General features: G+C 39.9%; 1 protein-coding gene and 1 long non-coding RNA gene across 2 annotated transcripts; one reads left to right on the top strand and one right to left on the bottom strand.

Moving 5' to 3' along the window:
- The first annotated feature begins 13,139 nt into the window (after positions 1-13,139).
- LOC109205042 (uncharacterized) lies at positions 13,140-14,302 on the top strand. The gene is made up of 3 exons (XR_002064507.2): positions 13,140-13,196; positions 14,096-14,185; positions 14,274-14,302. It is a non-coding gene; the product is annotated as an uncharacterized LOC109205042 (long non-coding RNA).
- A 3,282-nt stretch (positions 14,303-17,584) lies between these two features.
- LOC109205035 (trichohyalin-like) lies at positions 17,585-19,265 on the bottom strand. The gene has a single exon (XM_019367458.2). It carries the CDS (start codon positions 19,205-19,207, stop codon positions 17,888-17,890), a length of 1,320 nt encoding a protein of 439 aa, XP_019223003.1. The 5' UTR covers positions 19,208-19,265; the 3' UTR covers positions 17,585-17,887.
- Positions 19,266-20,260: the final 995 nt, after the last annotated feature.

A 20,260-nucleotide genomic window follows, 5' to 3' on the forward strand; every position in this document is an offset into this window, starting at 1 on the left:
TGCTTATTGCACCATTTAATAGCAGTATTTCAAAGCCTGAACTTATTTCTACATGAAATGCTATCACATTCAGATTGCCTGCAGTCAAAAATCCAGTGTAAACTAAATTTAGTCCAATATTATTCTTAAAGTGTTTTAGCTCCAACACAAACAGTAACTGCTTCTGAGTGAAAGTTGGGTACTTCAATCAGGCCGGTGTGAGAACACTCCTTCCACATCACTACAAACACACAGACTTTGCAACAAAGAAGTTTTGTTGCTCTGCTCTTCCCAAACTCCTCCCATCTGCTCCCAATAACTGAGATGTCATATAAAATTTATCAGGATCAAACATTAGTTTCAAATTAGTGATATAAAAATGAAAGTCAAAGTAGAATGGCTACACCACATGATTTCCCAGAAACCATGTGACTTAAGTTTCACCTTACTCATTCATACACAGCCTAGGATGGATTGAACAGCTGTTTCCAACAAATCTGTACAGCTGTGGACAAAGGTTTTTGGTCACACAAAGTTTATTTTTTAGTTGTTGTTTTCTTTACACCTTTCTACACTGTAAAATCTAATTAGTTCCTAAAACTTAAAAAAATATTCAAACTCATTTACAAAGTAAAGCTCACTTAAGTTACGGGAACTTATTCATGAAGTTCTGACAAACAAACATGGGAAATTCATAAGTTTCAAAACCTTTTATCAGCAAATACATCTTAAAAATTGTTTTAACAGTGGTGCCACTGCCAGTACTTCTGGCCACAATTGTATTCACTGTAATTAAGTGTTAAAAAGGTGCAGTATGGGCTCTACTTTTACCTGAGTAATTAGTCAATCTCACTTTTGGAGACAAATCTTTCACAGAGAGATCAGCCATTGTTTTAACGTTGAACATATGTGCAATAAGTGTCACGTCTGCAGAGGCAGATGACAGGGAGTGAGGTGAACGCGGACCCAAAAGCAGACATGGAGCTGAGATGGATGTTAACAAAAAGCGAGCCTTTTATTTGGCTGAAAAAAAGGCCCAAACAAAAAGCAAAGAACAACTAGAATAGAACAAACAAAATCTATACTGGAAAAACAAAAATAAAACAAATAAACAAAACACTGCATGAAACTTGGAACCTAATAAAACAGAGGTAGGAAACTCAGACAAACCAACCACAGACAAGGCTAAATACACAAGAGGGTAATGAGGGAATGAGGAACAGGAGGGAACACAGCTGGAACTAATCGCACACAAGACACAGGGAGGAAGAAAAACAGAATGCACTAACACAGGACTGTCAAAGTAACACAGGAAATACGCAAACATAGAAACCAGGGTCACCAAACATAACACAAGGAATTCGGGGTGTAATGGCTATCTTAATTTCTTCTTCTTAGTGTTCTCTGTAACATGGTAGACTAATGTGCCTGTGTTAATTCGGCTCCATATTATTGTGTGAAGTTGCACTGGGTTGGGAGTGGTTGTGTGTGTGTGTCACATTTTTGGTAAGCCAATGGCTGGAATGGGGTTGGACTAATTAGAGGCAGGTGTAATTGATTGCACTGATACACTGGTCTACTTATAGCCCACACTACAAACACTGCTGTGTCATTTTGTCTCTCTGTGCAGGTATGTAATGTGATGAAATCGGATATGTTTGGGATGGATGGGTTTTGCGCTATGAATTCTATAGTGAATGTGTCATTTTGTCTCTCTGTGCAGGCCAGGGCCTGTTATATGCCACAGCCTAAAGGTTGCAGAGGCTGGAGTGACTACTGGCTATCTACTTGCAGGGTGGTGGGTCTCAGAGGACAACTGCTAACCCTGTTGAAGTCAACACGTGGAGTGCAACTGGCAGTGTGGCATAGTTGGCTCTGGCCTTGGGACTGTGTGTTTTTACTTGATTCGTAAATGGGACACTGGACTGTTTTATCTTTTGATTATTTGTCAATAAATTATCTTTTAGAATTTTATTGACTGTCATCTTTTTGCCCACGGCTGAGACGGTTGGTCAGACCTAAAATCTTTTTTTGGGTCTGTTACATTCTCTCCTTTACTTAGATCTAAAATAATAATCACACTCTGGATGGACGAGTCTGTTTTGCGCGTCAGTTTGTGCAACAACGACGGTAAAACCATTGTCACTCTGCCATCTGCTTGTTTATTTTCCACAAACTTTTCACAATAAAGGCACAATATCCTTTTGAGGCTTTTCAAAATAACACATGAAATAACTATAAATGGCCCTTACATTCCGGCCCCTAATTGTTACTGCTGAGGCATAACAATTAGTCCATGTGAGTCAGGAACTGTTCTCTCAACCTTTCCCATTATCCAGGAACTTCTTGGTGCACTGTCATCAAGTATGAGAACAACCTCTCCTGGTCTCAGATTTCTCCTAGTCACTAACCACTTCTGTCTTTCTTGTAAAAGTGGCAAATACTCTTTAGTCCAATGTTTCCAAAAAATATCAGATGGGTACTGCACCTTTTTTGGCATGCAAGTCTTCTCTTTGGAACAATCCAGGTGGTGGTACTGGCTGCCCTTTAAAAAGAAGTAGATGATTGGGTGTAAGTGCCTCTAAATCACTGGGGTCATTAGACACTTGTTATTGGCCTGCCATTGACAATTGCCTCAACTTCACATAGCAATGTCAGCAAGCGTTCATCATCCAAAGGTTGCTGCTTTAGAATCTGGTTAATTCTCCTGAGCGTATTTGCCTCTCTCAGATTCCTCCAAAATGTGATCCTGCTGGAGGGTTAAATATCCAAATGATGCCTTTTTGCATGAGCATTTCTGAGATTTTGGAGTGATTCCATCCCTTGATTGCTTCACGCATCCTTTTGTGCACCCACAAGGTTAGTGCCATTGTCTGATCTCATGACAGACACCTGACCTCGTCTTGCAATAAACCTCCTGAATGCATTTATGCAGGAATCAGTCTCAAGTGAGTGGGCAACTTCTATGTGTATTGCTCTAACAGTAAGACATATAAACAATACATCATATCGCTTAACTCTGTTACACCCTTATTTGACTTCAAAAGGTCCAAAATAGTCTATGCCCACATTTGTGAATGGAGGTTTGTCAGGCATCAGGCGATCCTGTGGCAAGTTTGCCATTCTTTGTTCACCAGGTTTTGCAGATGTCCTTCTACATGTTACACACTTTGACAGGATCTTTCTTATTGCTGAATCTGCCTGTGGAATCCAGAACCTTTCTCTCAGCCTGGATAATGTGTAATTCCTTCCTCCATGACCTGTTTCTTGGTGAATGTGTCTCAGAATCAAAGTAGAAACATGATGATTTAGGAAGGATCACTGGATGCTTAACATCAGCTGGTAGTGCTAACTCATGCAAACTATTGCCAACCCTTAAAATTCCATCCTGGACAAAAGGATCCAGCTTTGCAATGTGACTGCTCCTTTTTAAGCTTGTCGCCTTTATGAAGACTTGCAAGTTCATCTGCGAAGCTTTGATGTTGACAAAACGTAGCAATCTCAGTTTCTCCTATTGCAGCATCTGCAGTAATGAGTGAAGATCCCTTAATACATGGTTTGAACTGTTGCATTTGATCGGCAACCTTTTCGGCTTTCCTTTTGCTGCTTTTACAGCCACTTACTTGTGACATGAGAAGCTTCCAATGTGCGCTTAGCCTGCGAAGCAGCAGCTTAAACATGACTATCCATTAAACTGCCTTCTTTAGATGGTGTCAAACTGAATAGTGAGAGATCAGCTTGTTTAGTGGATTTTCATGTACTTCTGTAACATCCACATGCATTACCTCCTTGACTTCAAAATCTTTTTTTGTATTTCTTTAATGTCCGGTGGGATTGGCCAGTTTTTTTGTCTATTGTCAAAAACTCTGGCCCAGCAATCCAGTTTGGAAACATCATAAATGTGTTTGTGTTCATTCCTCTTGAAGTGTGGTCAGTAGGGTTTAATTCAGAGTTTACATACATCCACTGACTTGGTTTTGTGTTGTCTCTAATAGGTGACACTCTATTTGCTACAAATATCTTAAACATGATGTTCTCACTGGAAATGTACTTTAAAACAGTTGTACTGTCAGACCAAAACACAGAATCTTCTTGTGGCATTTGCAGCTCCTTTCTCATGAGCCTGTCCATTTTTATAGCAACTGCAACTGCTGTCAGATCGAGATGTGGAATTGTTTTTTGCTTCAGAGGAGACAATCTGGACTTGCCAATGATGAATGAGCAGTGAGTTTTTCTTTTCTGGTTTGTGATACGGAGGTAAGTAACGACTCCATAGCCCCTCTCACTGGCATCAGCGAAGTGGTGCAATTGTGCAGATATGACCGCTCCAAATTCAGCATGTTTTAAAGACCTGTTGATGGTAAACCCATGAAGTTTTGAAAGCTCTAAATGCCAAATTGTGACATTTGAGCAAGTTCAGCGGGGATTTCCTTATCCCAAGAGATATTCCTGCCACAAAGCTCTCGCAGGATGATTTTTGCTGGCAGAATGATGGGAGATAGAAACCCCAATGGGTCATATATTGGACTTACAAATGAGAGGATGCCTTGCTTTGTCTTTGCCATAAGTTTTTCATTTATCCTGATCTTAAATACATCTGTCTCTGTGCACCAGTTCACTCCTACGACTCTTTCATCAGGTAGTGCATCATGTCTCAAATCCAGATCTTTAATCTCTTTTGCTCTTTCCTTTTCAGGAATGGAAGCAAGAACACCTCTGCTGTTGCTCATTCACTTTGTTAAGTGCAATCCTCCACTCTCACACAATGCCCTCAGGTCCATAACCATAGTACATGTCTCTGTTCCATCTGAAAGTGGGAGAAGACAATTATCTACATAAAAGTTGTTCAGAACAGCGTTAACTGCTGCTAGTGGCCTTTTTTCTTGAACGTCTTCTCCTGCTTTCTTCAGTGCAGAGTTTGCACAGCTTGGGGAGGTTGTAGCCCCAAACAAGTGCACCATCATTTTGTATTCTTCTTCTTCTCGACATTAGTGACAGAGATGCAATTTACTGAAACACTCAGCTCTCTGTCAGAAGGAGTAGAGCAAGAATCTCTCTTGAGAAGGCCATTGATAACCCAACCCAGGACTGTTTGAATAGCATATGGACCATTATCTTCACTATGAATAAACTCCCATGATTCCATAGCCTTGTGCACATCACACCCTATCAAAAGTCTGATGTCTGCATCTAAATGTGGGAACTTGATTTGCTGAAGATGTGGCTACCTTTTTAAGTTATCCTGTCTAGGGATGTTCTCGCTAGACACTGGAATGTCTACATGAGTGTAAATGTCAGGAAGATCTTTATAGGTGTTCTCATTCACACCACACACTTCTAATCCTGATAGGTGGTAGCTTGTCACCAACTTTTCCTGCCCCATTGTGCGAAGCATGAATTTTGTTTTCTTGCATTGCATTATTACAACTGGTGAGAAACAGTGAATAGCTATGAAGAGCCTTTGCATCATCTGTTTTGATTTGTGGCCACTTGAATGCTCTGTTCATATAGACAGTTGCAATTCTCAGTTCATTACTATAATGACAAAACAGCAACTTCCTTGCCTCACTGTAGCCTTGTTGAGGATTCATGTGCTGACAACTTCTTACCAAATCTCTCAGTTCACCTCTGGTGAACTGTTCAAGGTAATATAACCTGTCACTGTCAGTCTTGTCATGAATTGTGTGGTCAGAGGCTCTTATAAATGGAATGAACTCAAGTGGATCACCACTAAAGATGGGAATGTCTCTTTGGGGCAAATGTAACAGTCTATGTTGTTTGACTAACATCTCACTGATGTCATTTTGTTTCAACATGACTTCACATAGATTCATTGGAATAACACTGGCATCAGTTTGGTGTATGTTATCATCTTGTTTTACATCATGACCAATTTTCCTTTGACTGCCCACCATGTTCACCGTGTACCTTTGGCTCTTTCATTTTCTGGCAACAGTAACAGTACATCAACATTTGCTTGTAAGAATCTTCATGTAGCTTTGAAAAGTTATGTAAATGTTCATCAGTAGACTTTTATTCTCAAGACTTTCATTCTCTTTCATTGGTCCGCTAATTTTATTCATTTTCGAAGTTAACTGTGACAGCTTGGACCTTCTTGTGTTTATGTGCCTGCTAAGCTGTTCTTCCAAACCTCTTTGGGTATACTTTTGTGCCCTCTTGTGGCCAGTCACGCTACTGCAGCTCTGTGCCCCGGACCTGGGATCTTGCGGGTCTTCATCTGCCAACTTTTCTCCTTTTACACAACTTCTTATCCAACAAGTGTTCATGAAACAAATGGTCTGTGACACAAAGCTGAGGCTTTCGTAGTGTCATCTTTCTTAAGATAAATCGCAGCAAAAAATTTCTGGCACAACTTCACCTACTTCCAAGGTGCATGGAGAGGATGAAAGAATTCACAATGTAGGAACTCCAGCAACACTTAAGGGAAGATGAACAACTTTAATAATTGACCCTTCATCAAGCCACAAGCCAAAACGCATTGGTCAATTATTAAAGTTGTTCATCTCATCTTTCTTAAGACCAAAACACTCTGTCTTATTTGTTGTCTTATTTGTGAGAAGTTTAGTGTCGTTATTGTTCAATTTTAGCATGTTCAATTTTGTAGCTTGGCAGCATATCATAGTCCAACGTTATCCATGGAAGCTTATTTTTTTTTCTTCTTAGATTCTTCATGCACACAGCTCTGTACACTTAACTGACTTGTGGTATCCAACTTTGTATGGCCTCGTGGTGATGCAATCATCTCGCTCTGGAGCAGGATGGTTTTACTTAATGTAATGGCTATCTTAATTTCTTCTTCTTAGTGTTCTCTCTTTTTCTTATATCTAAATAATCACACTCTGGATGGACAAGAGACTGTTTTATGCGTCGGTTTGTGCAACAACGACAGTAAAACCATTATGGCGCTCCGCCGTTTATTTTCCACAAACGTTTCACAATAAAAGCACAATATGAGATATATAGATATATAGATATATAGATGTATATAGATGTATATAGATATATACGTATATAGATATATATATATACAGGGGCGATTTTAGCCCATTTTTGGGGGTGCTTCAGCACCCCCAAAATGAATCAAAGCACCCCCAAAGATTTCTTACTTTTTTTGACAATATTTGCTGTTTGTGGGACACACTACTAAAAATATAAAAAGCATACAGTACGTAATTAAGATGGAACATTTTAACAACAAAAGTATAGATAACCCCTCCCCCCTCCGAAAATGGTTTGTTCCAGTTCGTCTTTCCCCCACTCTGGCTCTAGCGCCGTTGCTGCCAGAGCGATGGTGGCTGAGACGCAGCGGAGCGGACGTGGAAGCGCCTGCCTTAAAACAGGACATATTAGCTGCATTTAACCTTCAGTTACTCTTTATATAGTTAGGTAGGAGTCAGGCCATGATTCTTTTTAGCTGAAAAACATTACACCAGGTAACCTGCAGTGTTGAAAACGTGTTTCCCAACTATGTTTGCTACCCTACAATCCGTCCTACTCTGTAGTAAAATCAGCGACATTTGACCGTCCTGTTGCTCCCATTGAAATGTATACAGCCTATTTAAAATCTGAAACTTAACATTGTCCGTAGCCTGCTGTTGTTACCACTGTCCTGTTTGAAATGTAAATGAGAGAAACTGGTTATTTTGTCATATGTGCCGATATTAAACCCAAGGTACTAACTAGCTAACTGACTGGATGCCCATTAACCTTATAACTCCTGTTGTGTGTGTGTGTGTGTGTGTGTGTGTGTGTGTTTGTGTACAGAGAGACAGCCAGGTTCATAATGGATATGAGGAAGTTTTTTCAAAAACAGGAGCCACATTCAGGTAAAAGTGTAAGATCAAATGATGCATCAATAAAGGATAATGTTGGATCAGTGTTTCAGTATTTATATCCTTTATTAGATGTACATGTGGTTTGGTTATTTGCCTTTTGGTTGAAAGTACACTGAGAGAGGACTTTTGTTAGTGATCTTAATAGTATTTTTTTAAATCTAATTGAATCCAATCTATTTGTGTATGATTGTCAGTCCAAAGAGGGAGAGAGGAAAGAGGGGAACATGAGGAGAAAGTACAAGGTCAGGAAGAATCAGGTAAGGAAACAGACAGGGAACAGTGACAGGCAAAACAGAAACTGTTAAACTGGCAAAGAAAAACCCCCAACTAATTTTACTCATACAATCTGGAAGTTGTGTTCTCCCTATATTAAAGCTGCTATACAGAATCTGCAAAACAAACTGGGTTGTCAGCCCTGGCACTGCATTACCATATTGAACTTCAGTCAGAGGAAGTCACGGTTGCCAAAAACGTTTTGAAGTTCAAGAGTGAGGCTGGTGCCATTCCAGATATGTTAACATTGTACAATCTTCTGGATAATCAGATCTTCCCCACACTGAAAACTGTTATTCAGGTTGCCCTACCAAACCCAGTTAGCAGCTGTAGCTGTGAAAGGTCTTTTAGTGTCTTTCATCAGCTCCATACCTGGCTGAGAAGGACCATGGGTCAAAGCAGACTCCAGCACCTGGCTGTGATGTCAGTTGAGAAAGAGATGCTTGAGAGACTTGACCACCAAAATGTGATAGACAGATTTGCCAACCTCAAGGTGAGGCACATAGGTTAAAAGAAAAGAAAAAATCTGCAGGGCCGTAGTAGTATCTGCGCTAAAGATCTTTTCATACATTGTATACATTGTACCATAGGCCAAGGTGTCTCAATTTTTCAAATTTTTTAATAATATTTTGTACATTTCAAGGACTCTTCTATTTTTGGAGTGTATTTTTTATTTATCTGTATTATACATACACTTTAAAAGTGAATCTCTGTCCAAAAAATGCACTCAGTTTACTTTTTACTGACTATGAGCATCATTCATTATTCTTCCGCAGTAATTAAGGTTAGGATATGTTTGTTTTTTTTCAAATTCCAATCCATTCTTCTTTAGCAGTAGTCGACTTTAGCAGCATTTAAATAACCTTTATCAGATTTGATGGTTTTGTTAAAATCTTTTCAAAAAAGTGTTTTGCTTTTCTTTCACAAATGTGGGGATTAAATTGTGTTAAAATGTACAAAACAGTGATGTCATGTTTTGTGACGAGGACCCAGGCACAGAGAGACTTGATGAATTTAAGAATCTTATGATTTAATAAAGAAATTTGCAGACTTGCACAGAGATGGTAAAATTATGATGACTGATAATGGAGATGAAAACAACAGACGATGAGGACAGGGAGGAACAGGGGTTTAAATGCACCAAGGAGACAGTCAGAGGGAACTCGGGACAACTGGAGACATTTAAGGATGCAGGGACTGACAGAGACAGGGAAGAAGTCTCATCGTGACAAGTAAAGTTTACCTTGCCTGGATGGGCAGCTCTCTGGGTGCTCAGCACCCCCAAAGCTCTGATCCTAGAATCGCCCCTGTATATATATATATATACATATATATGTATATATATCTATATCTATATATATATGTGTGTGGGGGGGGGGGGAGAATAAACAAATATCGATTATCAAATCAAATTTCAATTATTTCCTATATACTGACCTTAAACATAGACAATTACAAAAACAGAACTTATGGAAATAATTTAAAATAAAAGAAGAAGAAAGCTACAGAGGTGTAGACAGACATCTGTGTGTATAATTCCTACAGATTAGTGTCCCAATAAATGACTCTGTCACACTTAGAAATGAAGATATTCTCTTTGCAACACAACTTGTTGTTCCTTCATCACTGTCATCTCTCATCTCAGTCTTTTGTCATTACTGTCCTGTTCTTCCTTGGCACTGCTGCCCTCTCCTGGTTACAGTGGGTCAGTGGTTGCTGAGAGGAGCTGTGAGCTGTTGGTCTTCTGCCTATTCTCATTCATCTGTGTCATTTTAAACCATTAATCACATTCTAAAATAATGAATCAGACTTTAAATGCTGCTTAACTATGTGGCACCTCGTATTGTGCATTATGAACATTGCTCTGTAGAAGAAGAAGAGTGTGATGCAATGTGAAGTGCATTATGAGCAATGCAGGGTGTTCTACAATTCATATCAACTCTGTCAATGAATGTTAAATTCTAAAATAAAAACAAAACAACACATCATGAATGTATTTTCTTCCACTTCTTTCAGGAACCTAAGCACAGAAGCCTAGCTCCTCACAAACATTTAGACCGTCACAGAGAAAACAGATGTCTGTACTGATCACCCTACAAAGAAACAAGAGGATAAGGACAAACATGGAGACAGAAGGGCAAAAAAGACAGAAAGGTTTATAAAAGCTCATCAAGATTAATAGGAATTATACACAAAGTAAACAATGTTACTGAGTTTCTCTATTGGTGATGGACGAGTTCATGCCTATCTCCTATCTTATTCTGAGCCCATGGATGCAGCCATACCACACAGGACACATGACCAGCACACACTCTGAGTGTGTTTCTATACCCAGTTTACTGAAATATGGAAATACCCAACAGTGTGTCTGTATAAAAGTCAGTTCATATCCAACATCTACACTCAGGCACGTGCAGAGGGGGGGCGGAAGGGGCTTGAGCACCCGCCCCTTTCCTGATGGGTGCCCAAGTGCCCTTTTGTTGAGGCAATTTTTTTAAAAATTTTAATTATTTTTTTTTTAATGTGTGTGTGCGTGCGGAGTCCTGTCTGTGCCCCTCAACAATAATATTTAACTATTAATCACAGTTTTGCTAAATAAAAGGATCTGGCTTGCATCAGTCACATGATCACCATTAACCAATGATCGCCCTTGACGGCAGAATGCACTGGTTACGAGCCGGGAACGAGCTCACAAAGAACACGTGCATTTTTTGCGGTCCGGAGCTGTAGGAGAAACACAAATTACCTCAGACACACAGACTGATGCGACAAAACCAGTAAGCAGGTGTACAGCGCACACTGTAGTCTAAAGCACACAGGAGTATTAGCTTATTACGTACACGTTGGTAAGCTGTCTTGTGGCAACTGACGAACTGAAACAAATGAGCGTGCTGTGTGTGCAACAGCGCGACAAACATTACCTGTCCTTTACTGCACAAGTAGTGCTGGTCATAGCTGCTGGCTCACTGGGTAAGGCTGTCATGGGTCTGTAGCTCTGTCCACCGTTTTAGGGAACATATTTAGTTTTAAAGTAAGTTACAGGGCTTTTCCTGCCTTTCTGGAGGGCTTATATTTCACTTAAAACGATCTAATGTGCATGTCCACATAATAATGGATTATTATAATTATAATATTTAAAAAACACACTGTATTTTAAAGAACATACATTAAGAAACAGATTATATTAGATTTATATTTTAAATAAGACAAAATGCTGATTTTACAGCAGCAAAAGTATTGTATCTCTACAGTTTAAAAATGTAATAAGCTTTCTGCCTGCACAGAGTGGATAGTGAAACAATGGGAATCATCGTAAATACATTATTTCAAATTTATTACTTTTTTCCCCTCATTGCTTTATTATTGTAGCTCTAGTAATAAATAATAAGGGAAGGATTCTGGATCAGCACCATGATGGAAACTTGTGCCCACAGTATATACAGTATTCTGAAGAAGGTCTAAAATGTCACTGTGTGTGTTTTATGTATATGGATTTTTAAATTATTACTCATAATATAACATTGTCCAGACATGGCTGGTAAGGACATGAGGAGGAAACAGTAGGAGCTGTGTGAGGCTACTAAAGGCAGTGGATCCCTCAGCAGCTGGATTACAAAGAGCACAGGTAACATTAACACATGTACCAGTTGTTGGAGAGGTATTCCAGTATAAAAATAATAATAAGCACAACTGAAATGTTTTGCTTCTATAACATTTTTCTGTCATCATTTTATTATAGATTAAGTGTAAGAGTTGTTAAGTGTAGATAATTAAATAATAGTTTATTGCAATAGCAAGTTGTGCCTTGTTCTCAGATGGACAGCAAGTGGAGAGTGATAGATGAGATGAGGGGATGGAAGGAGGAAGAGAGGCAAAGAGTGATTCACAGGCAGAGTCTAGTTTATTTCTCAGTTTTTTGTTGCCTTATGGTTCCAAGCGCTGTCACCAATCTTTGCATTTTGTTATTATCTAATGACACTTATTTAATCAGCTACCATCTCTCCTATGGACTTTTTAATGTCTACAGTCTCAGATCAACACAGCGCTGCCCTCCAGCACTATCAGCAGCAGGAGCAGCAGCAACCCCTCAACAGCAACATTGTACCCATCAGGTAAAACATAGGCTATGTTTGCTTTGCCTCACAACAGTGATATAGTATGATGTGATCCCATATTAGATTCTTGATGAATGTGTGTTGTTGTTATTCAGCCTGGTTCAATTTGCCCCTTTTTAGCTTTGAGCACCCGCCCCTATAAACGTCTCTGCACGGCCCTGGCAAATACAGTCTGCATCTCCACCTGTTCATTTATTTTGAGGCTGTTCATTGGTTTCCTTGAGTGCCTTGCAAAAGGTGCTTACACCTCTGGTGCGGTGGTTATGTTATTCATACTACACACAGGTACTCTCTAGTATAATATGTACATGCAGTGTTTCATTTTGCACTATACTGCAATGATCATCCTTCAAGGTAATTTGAACCATCAGACACTTAATCCGGTCGTTAAGTCTGACGTCACTAGCCGTGTCTGGGCCTAAACTCCGCTGCAGGTGCATATATCCAACAATCACTATTGCATTACTGAGAGTTGAAAAACTGTCTAAAGTCTTTCATCTTTAATAAATGATCAGCGTTCTGCTCTACCAGGTGTAACAATTGAGTTTAACATCCAGGCATCCATGAAAACGGAATTTATGGGATTTAACGGAGTTAGAAGTTAGCAGCAAGTTAGCTCGCTAGCTTCCATCTAAATACAGTATAGCATGTCCTGACTGCGGGGTTTCGGAAACAAATTAAAACGTACAGCTCTGCTATCACTTCCAACATAAATGAAGACAGAAAACTAAACAGCAGTGACGTTTGTAGGGTTACTGAAGTTTGGCTAGCTGGTATATAATGATGTGCTACGTGACCGCTAGCAACACAGCTATGTTAGCATAATATAAACAAGCTAACTTTTTTCCACTCGATACAAGTTAACATGAGGGTTCTCAGTGGTCAGGAACAAATGTAATCGCATGGCAGGATGCTATAAACGGACCAAACTTCAGCCAGGAGAACAACTGAGATAATCCATCCACAATACGCGGTTAGTCATTCATATACTGCTGCATGGGCTGTGCTGTAGTTATATCGTAAGGTTTTAAAACTGAGCTTAAATAAATGATTAGCGGTAATAAAAGCCGAGGGAGGTCAACAGTGATCACTGACTGTTTTAGGAGCTTTTTGAGATTAAATAGAAGAAAATCCAAAACATTAAACATGTAAACAACACAAAAGCCATATTACACGCAGACTACTTTAGGCCCGGAAGTAGGATTCGTCACCTCATCACTTACGACCGGATACCCTTTGAATTGTTTTTCTGCGCCAGTTTGAAGTTTGAACATTTCCAGTTTAGAAATATCTCTATTTATAGAAGGAAAACTAAACTAAAATCAGGCTTTATTTGACAAGCATATGCTGGCATCCATGAAAGAGTGAAATTTAGACGCAGACACTCTCCCATGATGCCAGTGGTTTTACTTGGAACCCCTGTTGGTAATGACACATGTGGTTTTTCAAACCTTAGCTCATGATTAATAGTAGGTAGGTCAGCTACCACCTCCATAGAGAACAACCTTCACTAGGGTTTAAATAGCTGGACTCTCCACCTTTTTGTTTTTCAAGCTGTACAAACCTCTTGGATGAGAAGTGAAATGTTTTAAAGGAGTCCAGCTGCCTCTCTTAAGACAACCATGACCTGATTGACTAGGAACCTACACAGACATGGAGTCAGCATGTCTTGTAGATTTCAAACGACATGCAGATAATATAAAGACTGTATCCAGTCTTTGTTTATCTTGGGTCTGTGTTTGTGTCCTTCCCGGCAGATAGAACAGTTCATTTTACCTGAGATTTACTGCTTAAAGCACATATGATAAAACACTAAATGGATCCAGGCAATCAAGATTTGAGACTTGCAACATAAGAAATGTAATTTTTCAGAAGTTGACCACGCTGCAGCTGTCAGCCAGCGACCAGGACAGCGAGCCGGGCGAGCGAAACTAAACCAAACCCAACTTTTCCCACCGCTTTGTGAGTAATTGGCATCCAACATGCAAACTGCAGATGACTATGGCAATCTGACTGCAACCAAAGCAATCACAATTATGTTTTGGTGCAGCAGACCCTGATTTCACCTGGCAACCACCACAACCAGTGGCTTTACCCCCAAAGTTGCCAGGGGTGTGCAGCGCTGTGGTCCATTGATCACCTCTCCGGTTTGAGCCTGTCCACAGACATGCTTGTCAATTGGTGATTCTAAAGTGCCTGTTGGTGTGATGGAAGTATTTAAAAAGTGTCGGCAGGGTGTGGGGACGGGAGCTGAGCCGAGGAAGCATTCATGCATCAAATACCAAGAGAGTCAGAGGAACACCGGGGAGGACGACAACAAAACTAAAACAGGGAGCTAAGAACTTCACTACTGTATGTTTTCAATGTTTTTGTCTCTTTTTACGGAATCAACTCAAAGTAAGCTTTAAACCCTGCATGGTCGTACTCTCTCCTGCACTCCATATTATCCTTTGTTGATCTACACACGTCTGTTGCTGCCACGGACGTCGCATGCTCGTACGTCATTGTCATGAGACACTCTCACGAAGAAATGACGAGGATTAGTAACGCAGTAATGTAGCCTGCTTACGGGAAAGTAACAGTAATCTAATGACCTTTTTGCAATGTTCTTTACTTTATCTACTTGAAATCAGACTATGCGGTGTTGCCCATTTCCGGTCCACATACAGAAAGTATCATAGAAAGATTTAAGGTATCGTGCCACATTTGACCTCTGACCTCTTGTTCATGGTTAGTAAATTAAGAGTCCTACATTTGTGAACAGTTCACACCTTGGATAAAGATAAGTGAAGGACACAGGATGGAGACTTTCACATGTATGAACCTGGCCATGGAGTAAGATCATAGAAATAATTTCTTCATTAGTGAAAGTCAAAGTGAAAGACAAATTTGAAACTTTGTTACTTACTACCGTTGTTTGGAATAGATAGGAATATAGGGAATTATATATTTTTATTTAAAGACAGGACTCACATGTTTTCATTTCTAGTCTTTAAAACCTGTCTCTATCCATCTAGTATTAATTCTTTCTGGGAAACAAGTATGTATATTATGCACACACACAACACACATGACCTATTACCTATTTCTTGTTTTTATACCTAAGATGAATTATTGTTGAATGAAGACATTTTTCAAACATATGTAAAATGTGACCAATTGTGTTTATTGGGTAAAGGAAAAGGTAGAAGGGGGGAAAAGGGGGATAGAAAGAATGAAAGAGAGAGAGAAGAGAAAACCCCAACAATCCCTCTGAGCAAGCACCAGGCGACAGTGGATAGGAAAAACTCCTTTTAAAGTGAAGGAGAAACCTATGGCAGAACCAGGCTCAGGAGGGGGCAGTCAACTGCCGGGACTGGTCGGGGGGTGAGGGTGAAAAAAGAAAAGGAGGGAGGGAAGGGGAAGGGGGAAAAGGGGGATAGAAAGAATGAAAGAGAGAGAGGAGAGAAAACCCCAACAATCCCTCTGAGCAAGCACCAGGCGACAGTGGATAGGAAAAACTCCTTTTAAAGTGAAGGAGAAACCTATGGCAGAACCAGGCTCAGGAGGGGCAGTCAACTGCCGGGACTGGTCGGGGGTGAGGGTGAAAAGGAGGGAGGGAAGGGGAAGGGGGGAAATGAAGATGGAATAGAGGTGGAGGAAGACGAGGTTACATCAGGTGAGAAGCAGCAGTGTTCCTCCTCCAGAACCAGTGGAAGCGTTTTTTCTTCTTTTTCAGATACTCTTCCACGAGCACTTTCTTCTCAATGATGAGGGTTTTCAGCTCATCCATTGTTTCTGTGTTTTCTTTCTCAAGTTTGCTGCATCTTTTCACCATGTCTTCTAATTGTTCTTGTTTTTCTTTAAGCTTGTCTTTCAGTTCTTTAACTGTTGCCTCCTCTATTCCCTTTGCCTTGTGCACATCTGTGTGCATGTCTTCCAGCTGCTGGTTTCTCTTCTGGATTTCTTGAAGTCTACACTGCAGGTCTTTATGTGTTTTCTGTTGTTCTTGCTTTTGCACCTGGATTTCAGTGTTTTTGTACTTCAAGATCTTAGAAAGTTCCTCAAGTTCGCTATTTTTTCTCAGCATCTCATTGATGCTACTCTGCATCGCTGAGCATTGTTTTTCCAGTTGTTTCTTTTCTCCTTCCAGTACAGTTGTTTTGTACTTCGTTTCGTTATACAATTCTTGGAGTGCTTGATTTTTCTTCTGGAGATTAAGTTTTTCTTCTTCCTGTTGTATTTTCTGTTGGTCTTTTTCTTGAAGCACCTCTTTATTTCCGTGCACTTTTTTATCAAGCCTGATTTGGAGCAATCTGTGTTTTTCCTCCATCTCGTCAAGCTTGGAGTCCATTTCCTTCTGTTTCATTTCCATTTGCTTCTTGTCTTGAAGCAACTGTTGACTTTTGTGCAGAGTTTTGTCATGCTTCACCTGCAGAGCTTTGTATTTTTCCTCCATGGCTTGGAGTTTGCTCTGCAGGTCTCTCTGCTCTACGGGCTCTTGTTTCTTGTCTTGGAGGATCTCTTTATTTTTCTCCAGAGCTTCATCGAGTATTACTTGCAAGCCTTCATTTTGTTTCTCGATGTTCCTCAGCTTGCAATCCATTTCTTCCTTTTGTATTTTCTGTTGGTCTTTCTCGTGAAGCAACTCTTTATTTTTGAGCAGTGTTTCCTCAAGAGTTATTTGGAGCATTTTGCATTTTTCCTCCAAGACTTCAAATTTGCGGTCCGTTTCTTTCTCGAGCATTCCTTGTTGCTCTCTCTCTTGAACGAACTCTTTATTTCTGTGCACTTTTTTATCAAGCCTGACTTGAAGCAATCTGTGTTTTTCCTCCATCTCGTCAAGCTTGGAGTCCATTTCTTTCTGTTTCATCTCCATTTGCTTCTTGTCTTGAAGCAACTGTTGACTTTTGCGCAGAGTTTTGTCATGCTTCACCTGCAGAGCTTTGTATTTTTCCTCCATGGCTTGGAGTTTGCTCTGCAGGTCTCTCTGCTCTACGGGCTCTTGTTTCTTGTCTTGGAGGATCTCCTTATTTCTCTCCAGAGCTTCTTCAAGCATTACTTGCAAGCCTTCATTTTGCTTCTCGATGTTCCTCAGCTTGCAATCCATTTCTTCCTTTTGTATTTTCTGTTGGTCTTTCTCGTGAAGCAACTCTTTATTTTTGAGCAGTGTTTCCTCAAGAGTTATTTGGAGCATTTTGCATTTTTCCTCCAAGACTTCAAACTTGCGGTCCGTTTCTTTCTCGAGCATTCCTTGTTGCTCTCTCTCTTGAACGAACTCTTTATTTCTGTGCACTTTTTTATCAAGCCTGACTTGAAGCAATCTGTGTTTTTCCTCCATCTCGTCAAGCTTGGAGTCCATTTCTTCTGTTTCATTCCATTTGCTTCTTGTCTTGAAGCAACTGTTGACTTTTGTGCAGAGTTTTGTCATGCTTCACCTGCAGAGCTTTGTATTTTTCCTCCATGGCTTGGAGTTTGCTCTGCAGGTCTCTCTGCTCTACGGGCTCTTGTTTCTTGTCTTGGAGGATCTCTTTATTTTCTCCAGAGCTTCATCGAGTATTACTTGCAAGCCTTCATTTTGTTTCTCGATGTTCCTCAGCTTGCAATCCATTTCTTCCTTTTGTATTTTCTGTTGGTCTTTCTCGTGAAGCAACTCTTTATTTTTGAGCAGTGTTTCCTCAAGAGTTATTTGGAGCATTTTGCATTTTTCCTCCAAGACTTCAAACTTGCGGTCCGTTTCTTTCTCGAGCATTCCTTGTTGCTCTCTCTCTTGAACGAACTCTTTATTTCTGTGCACTTTTTTATCGAGCCTGACTTGAAGCAATCTGTGTTTTTCCTCCATCTCGTCAAGCTTGGAGTCCATTTCTTCTGTTTCATTTCCATTTGCTTCTTGTCTTGAAGCAACTGTTGACTTTTGCGCAGAGTTTTGTCATGCTTCACCTGCAGAGCTTTGTATTTTTCCTCCATGGCTTGGAGTTTGCTCTGCAGGTCTCTCTGCTCTACGGGCTCTTGTTTCTTGTCTTGGAGGATCTCCTTATTTCTCTCCAGAGCTTCTTCAAGCATTACTTGCAAGCCTTCATTTTGCTTCTCGATGTTCCTCAGCTTGCAATCCATTTCTTCCTTTTGTATTTTCTGTTGGTCTTTCTCATGAAGCATCTCTTTATTTTTGAGCAGTGTTTCCTCATGAGTTATTTGCAGCATTTTCAGTTTTTCCTCCAAGACTTCAAGCTTGGAGTCTGTTTCTTTCTCGAGCATTTCTTGTTGCTCTCTCTCTTGAATGAACTCTTTGTTTTTGTGCACTGTTTTCTCAAGCTTGATTTGGAGCAATCTGTGTTTTTCCTCCATCTCGTCAAGCTTGGAGTCCATTTCTTTCTGTTTCATTTCCATTTGCTTCTTGTCTTGAAGCAACTGTTGACTTTTGTGCAGAGTTTTATCACGTTTCACCTGCAGCGCTTTGTATTTTTCCTCCATGGCTTGGAGTTTGCTCTGCAGGTCTCTCTGCTGTGTGGACTGTTGCTTCTCTTCTTGGTGGATTTCTTCCAGTTTTTCCAGAGCTTCGTCAAGCTTCTCTTGGAGCTCCTGATTCTTCTTGACCATGTTTTCCTGTTTTATGCTCTCTTTTTTCTCCTTTTGGAGCAGATCTTGAATTTTTTCCAGAGCTCCATCAAGCTTTTCTTGGAGCTCCTGATTCTTCTTGAGCATTTTATCCCCTTTAATGCTCTCTTTTTTCTCCTTTTGGAGCAGATCTTGAATTTTTTCCAGAGCTCCATCAAGCTTTTCTTGGAGCTTGTGATTCTTCTTATCTTGGAGAGCCCATTGTTTCTCCTCAATAATACTTTTCCTTTCCTGAAGCTGGTAGGATAATTTTTCTAATTCAGCGCTCTTTCTCTCATTTTCTTCTGTCAGGATCTTAATCTTTTCTCTGTTCATAAGATTTTCATTCTCCATTTCTTCCAATCGCTTTTCCTCTAATTCTACCTGTTCATCCCAAGGAAGAGAGCTCATATAAGGGTCTAGGGACTCATACCATGGAATAGAGCTGGGGTCAGCTTCTTGTCTTTCTTGCTTTTCTGAGACATGTTGGAGTCTGTATACCGTGACTACGAAAGGATCCAAATGTTTCGAAATGCTTTACTGGTGAACGTTTGAGCGCTGCTAACATAAGTGCTGCAAATAACGGACTAAAAGTTGTACATCCTCACCCCTATTTAAGGATTCATGAGGATCAAAGCTTCAAAGGATCAAAGCTTTAGAAGCCCGTGACATCAGAATTCCATAAGCCAATGAGGTTGTCACATGACATTTTTGAATGAGGTCATGTTTTTGTATGAATTTTTTAAATAACATCAACATTCCTAAGCCAGTGAGGTTCTTGCATGACTTTTGAATGAGGATAATTCTTTTGTGTTAAAAAAAAAAAGTGTAAAAAGTATTATTGCAATAACATAAAAAGTGAGTAAAGAAAGTAAATAAAAGTACAGTTTTATTTATATAGCACCTTTCAAGACAAATTCATTGTGTCTGAGTTGTATTGGTAACTCGTTGAAGTGTTACTGGGTATCATAACTAGACAGTTTGCGCATACAGTGAGTAAAAGCATTGGGTGGACTGAATCAGGTTAAATTAAATCGATAGAACTTAGAAAAACTAAGTAAGCTGGAAGTTTTGCTTCTCAGTGCGGAAGGATGAAAGATGTGTTTTGAAAATGCCGCGTCACTACCGTCCTCCTCCCTCTGGATCAGTCCGCATGTTCACGGTGCATTTTTTATGGAATATGTTGAGCAAACCTGGAGAAGCGTCAGCTCAAGATATTATTGTTGTCATTGCTTGGATTTTTACCTGATACACTGACTTGGTGAGTAAATGTTTACTCTTATTCAAAGTGATTTTGTGGCTTCTCTTAGTTTAGCACCAGGTTTAAAATCTTGCTAGCTAGTTAGTGTTAGCCTAGCATTGCTGCTGCCGCTGGGCTCATACTTAAAAATTAACACCACAGCCTTAAAAACCTTACATAAAACTATGTGGTGAAATTTTCTGTTGATTGTTTGAAATAAATAA

The sequence above is a fragment of the Oreochromis niloticus genome, linkage group LG2 (genome assembly GCF_001858045.2).
Source record: "Oreochromis niloticus isolate F11D_XX linkage group LG2, O_niloticus_UMD_NMBU, whole genome shotgun sequence".
NCBI lineage: Eukaryota > Metazoa > Chordata > Actinopteri > Cichliformes > Cichlidae > Oreochromis > Oreochromis niloticus.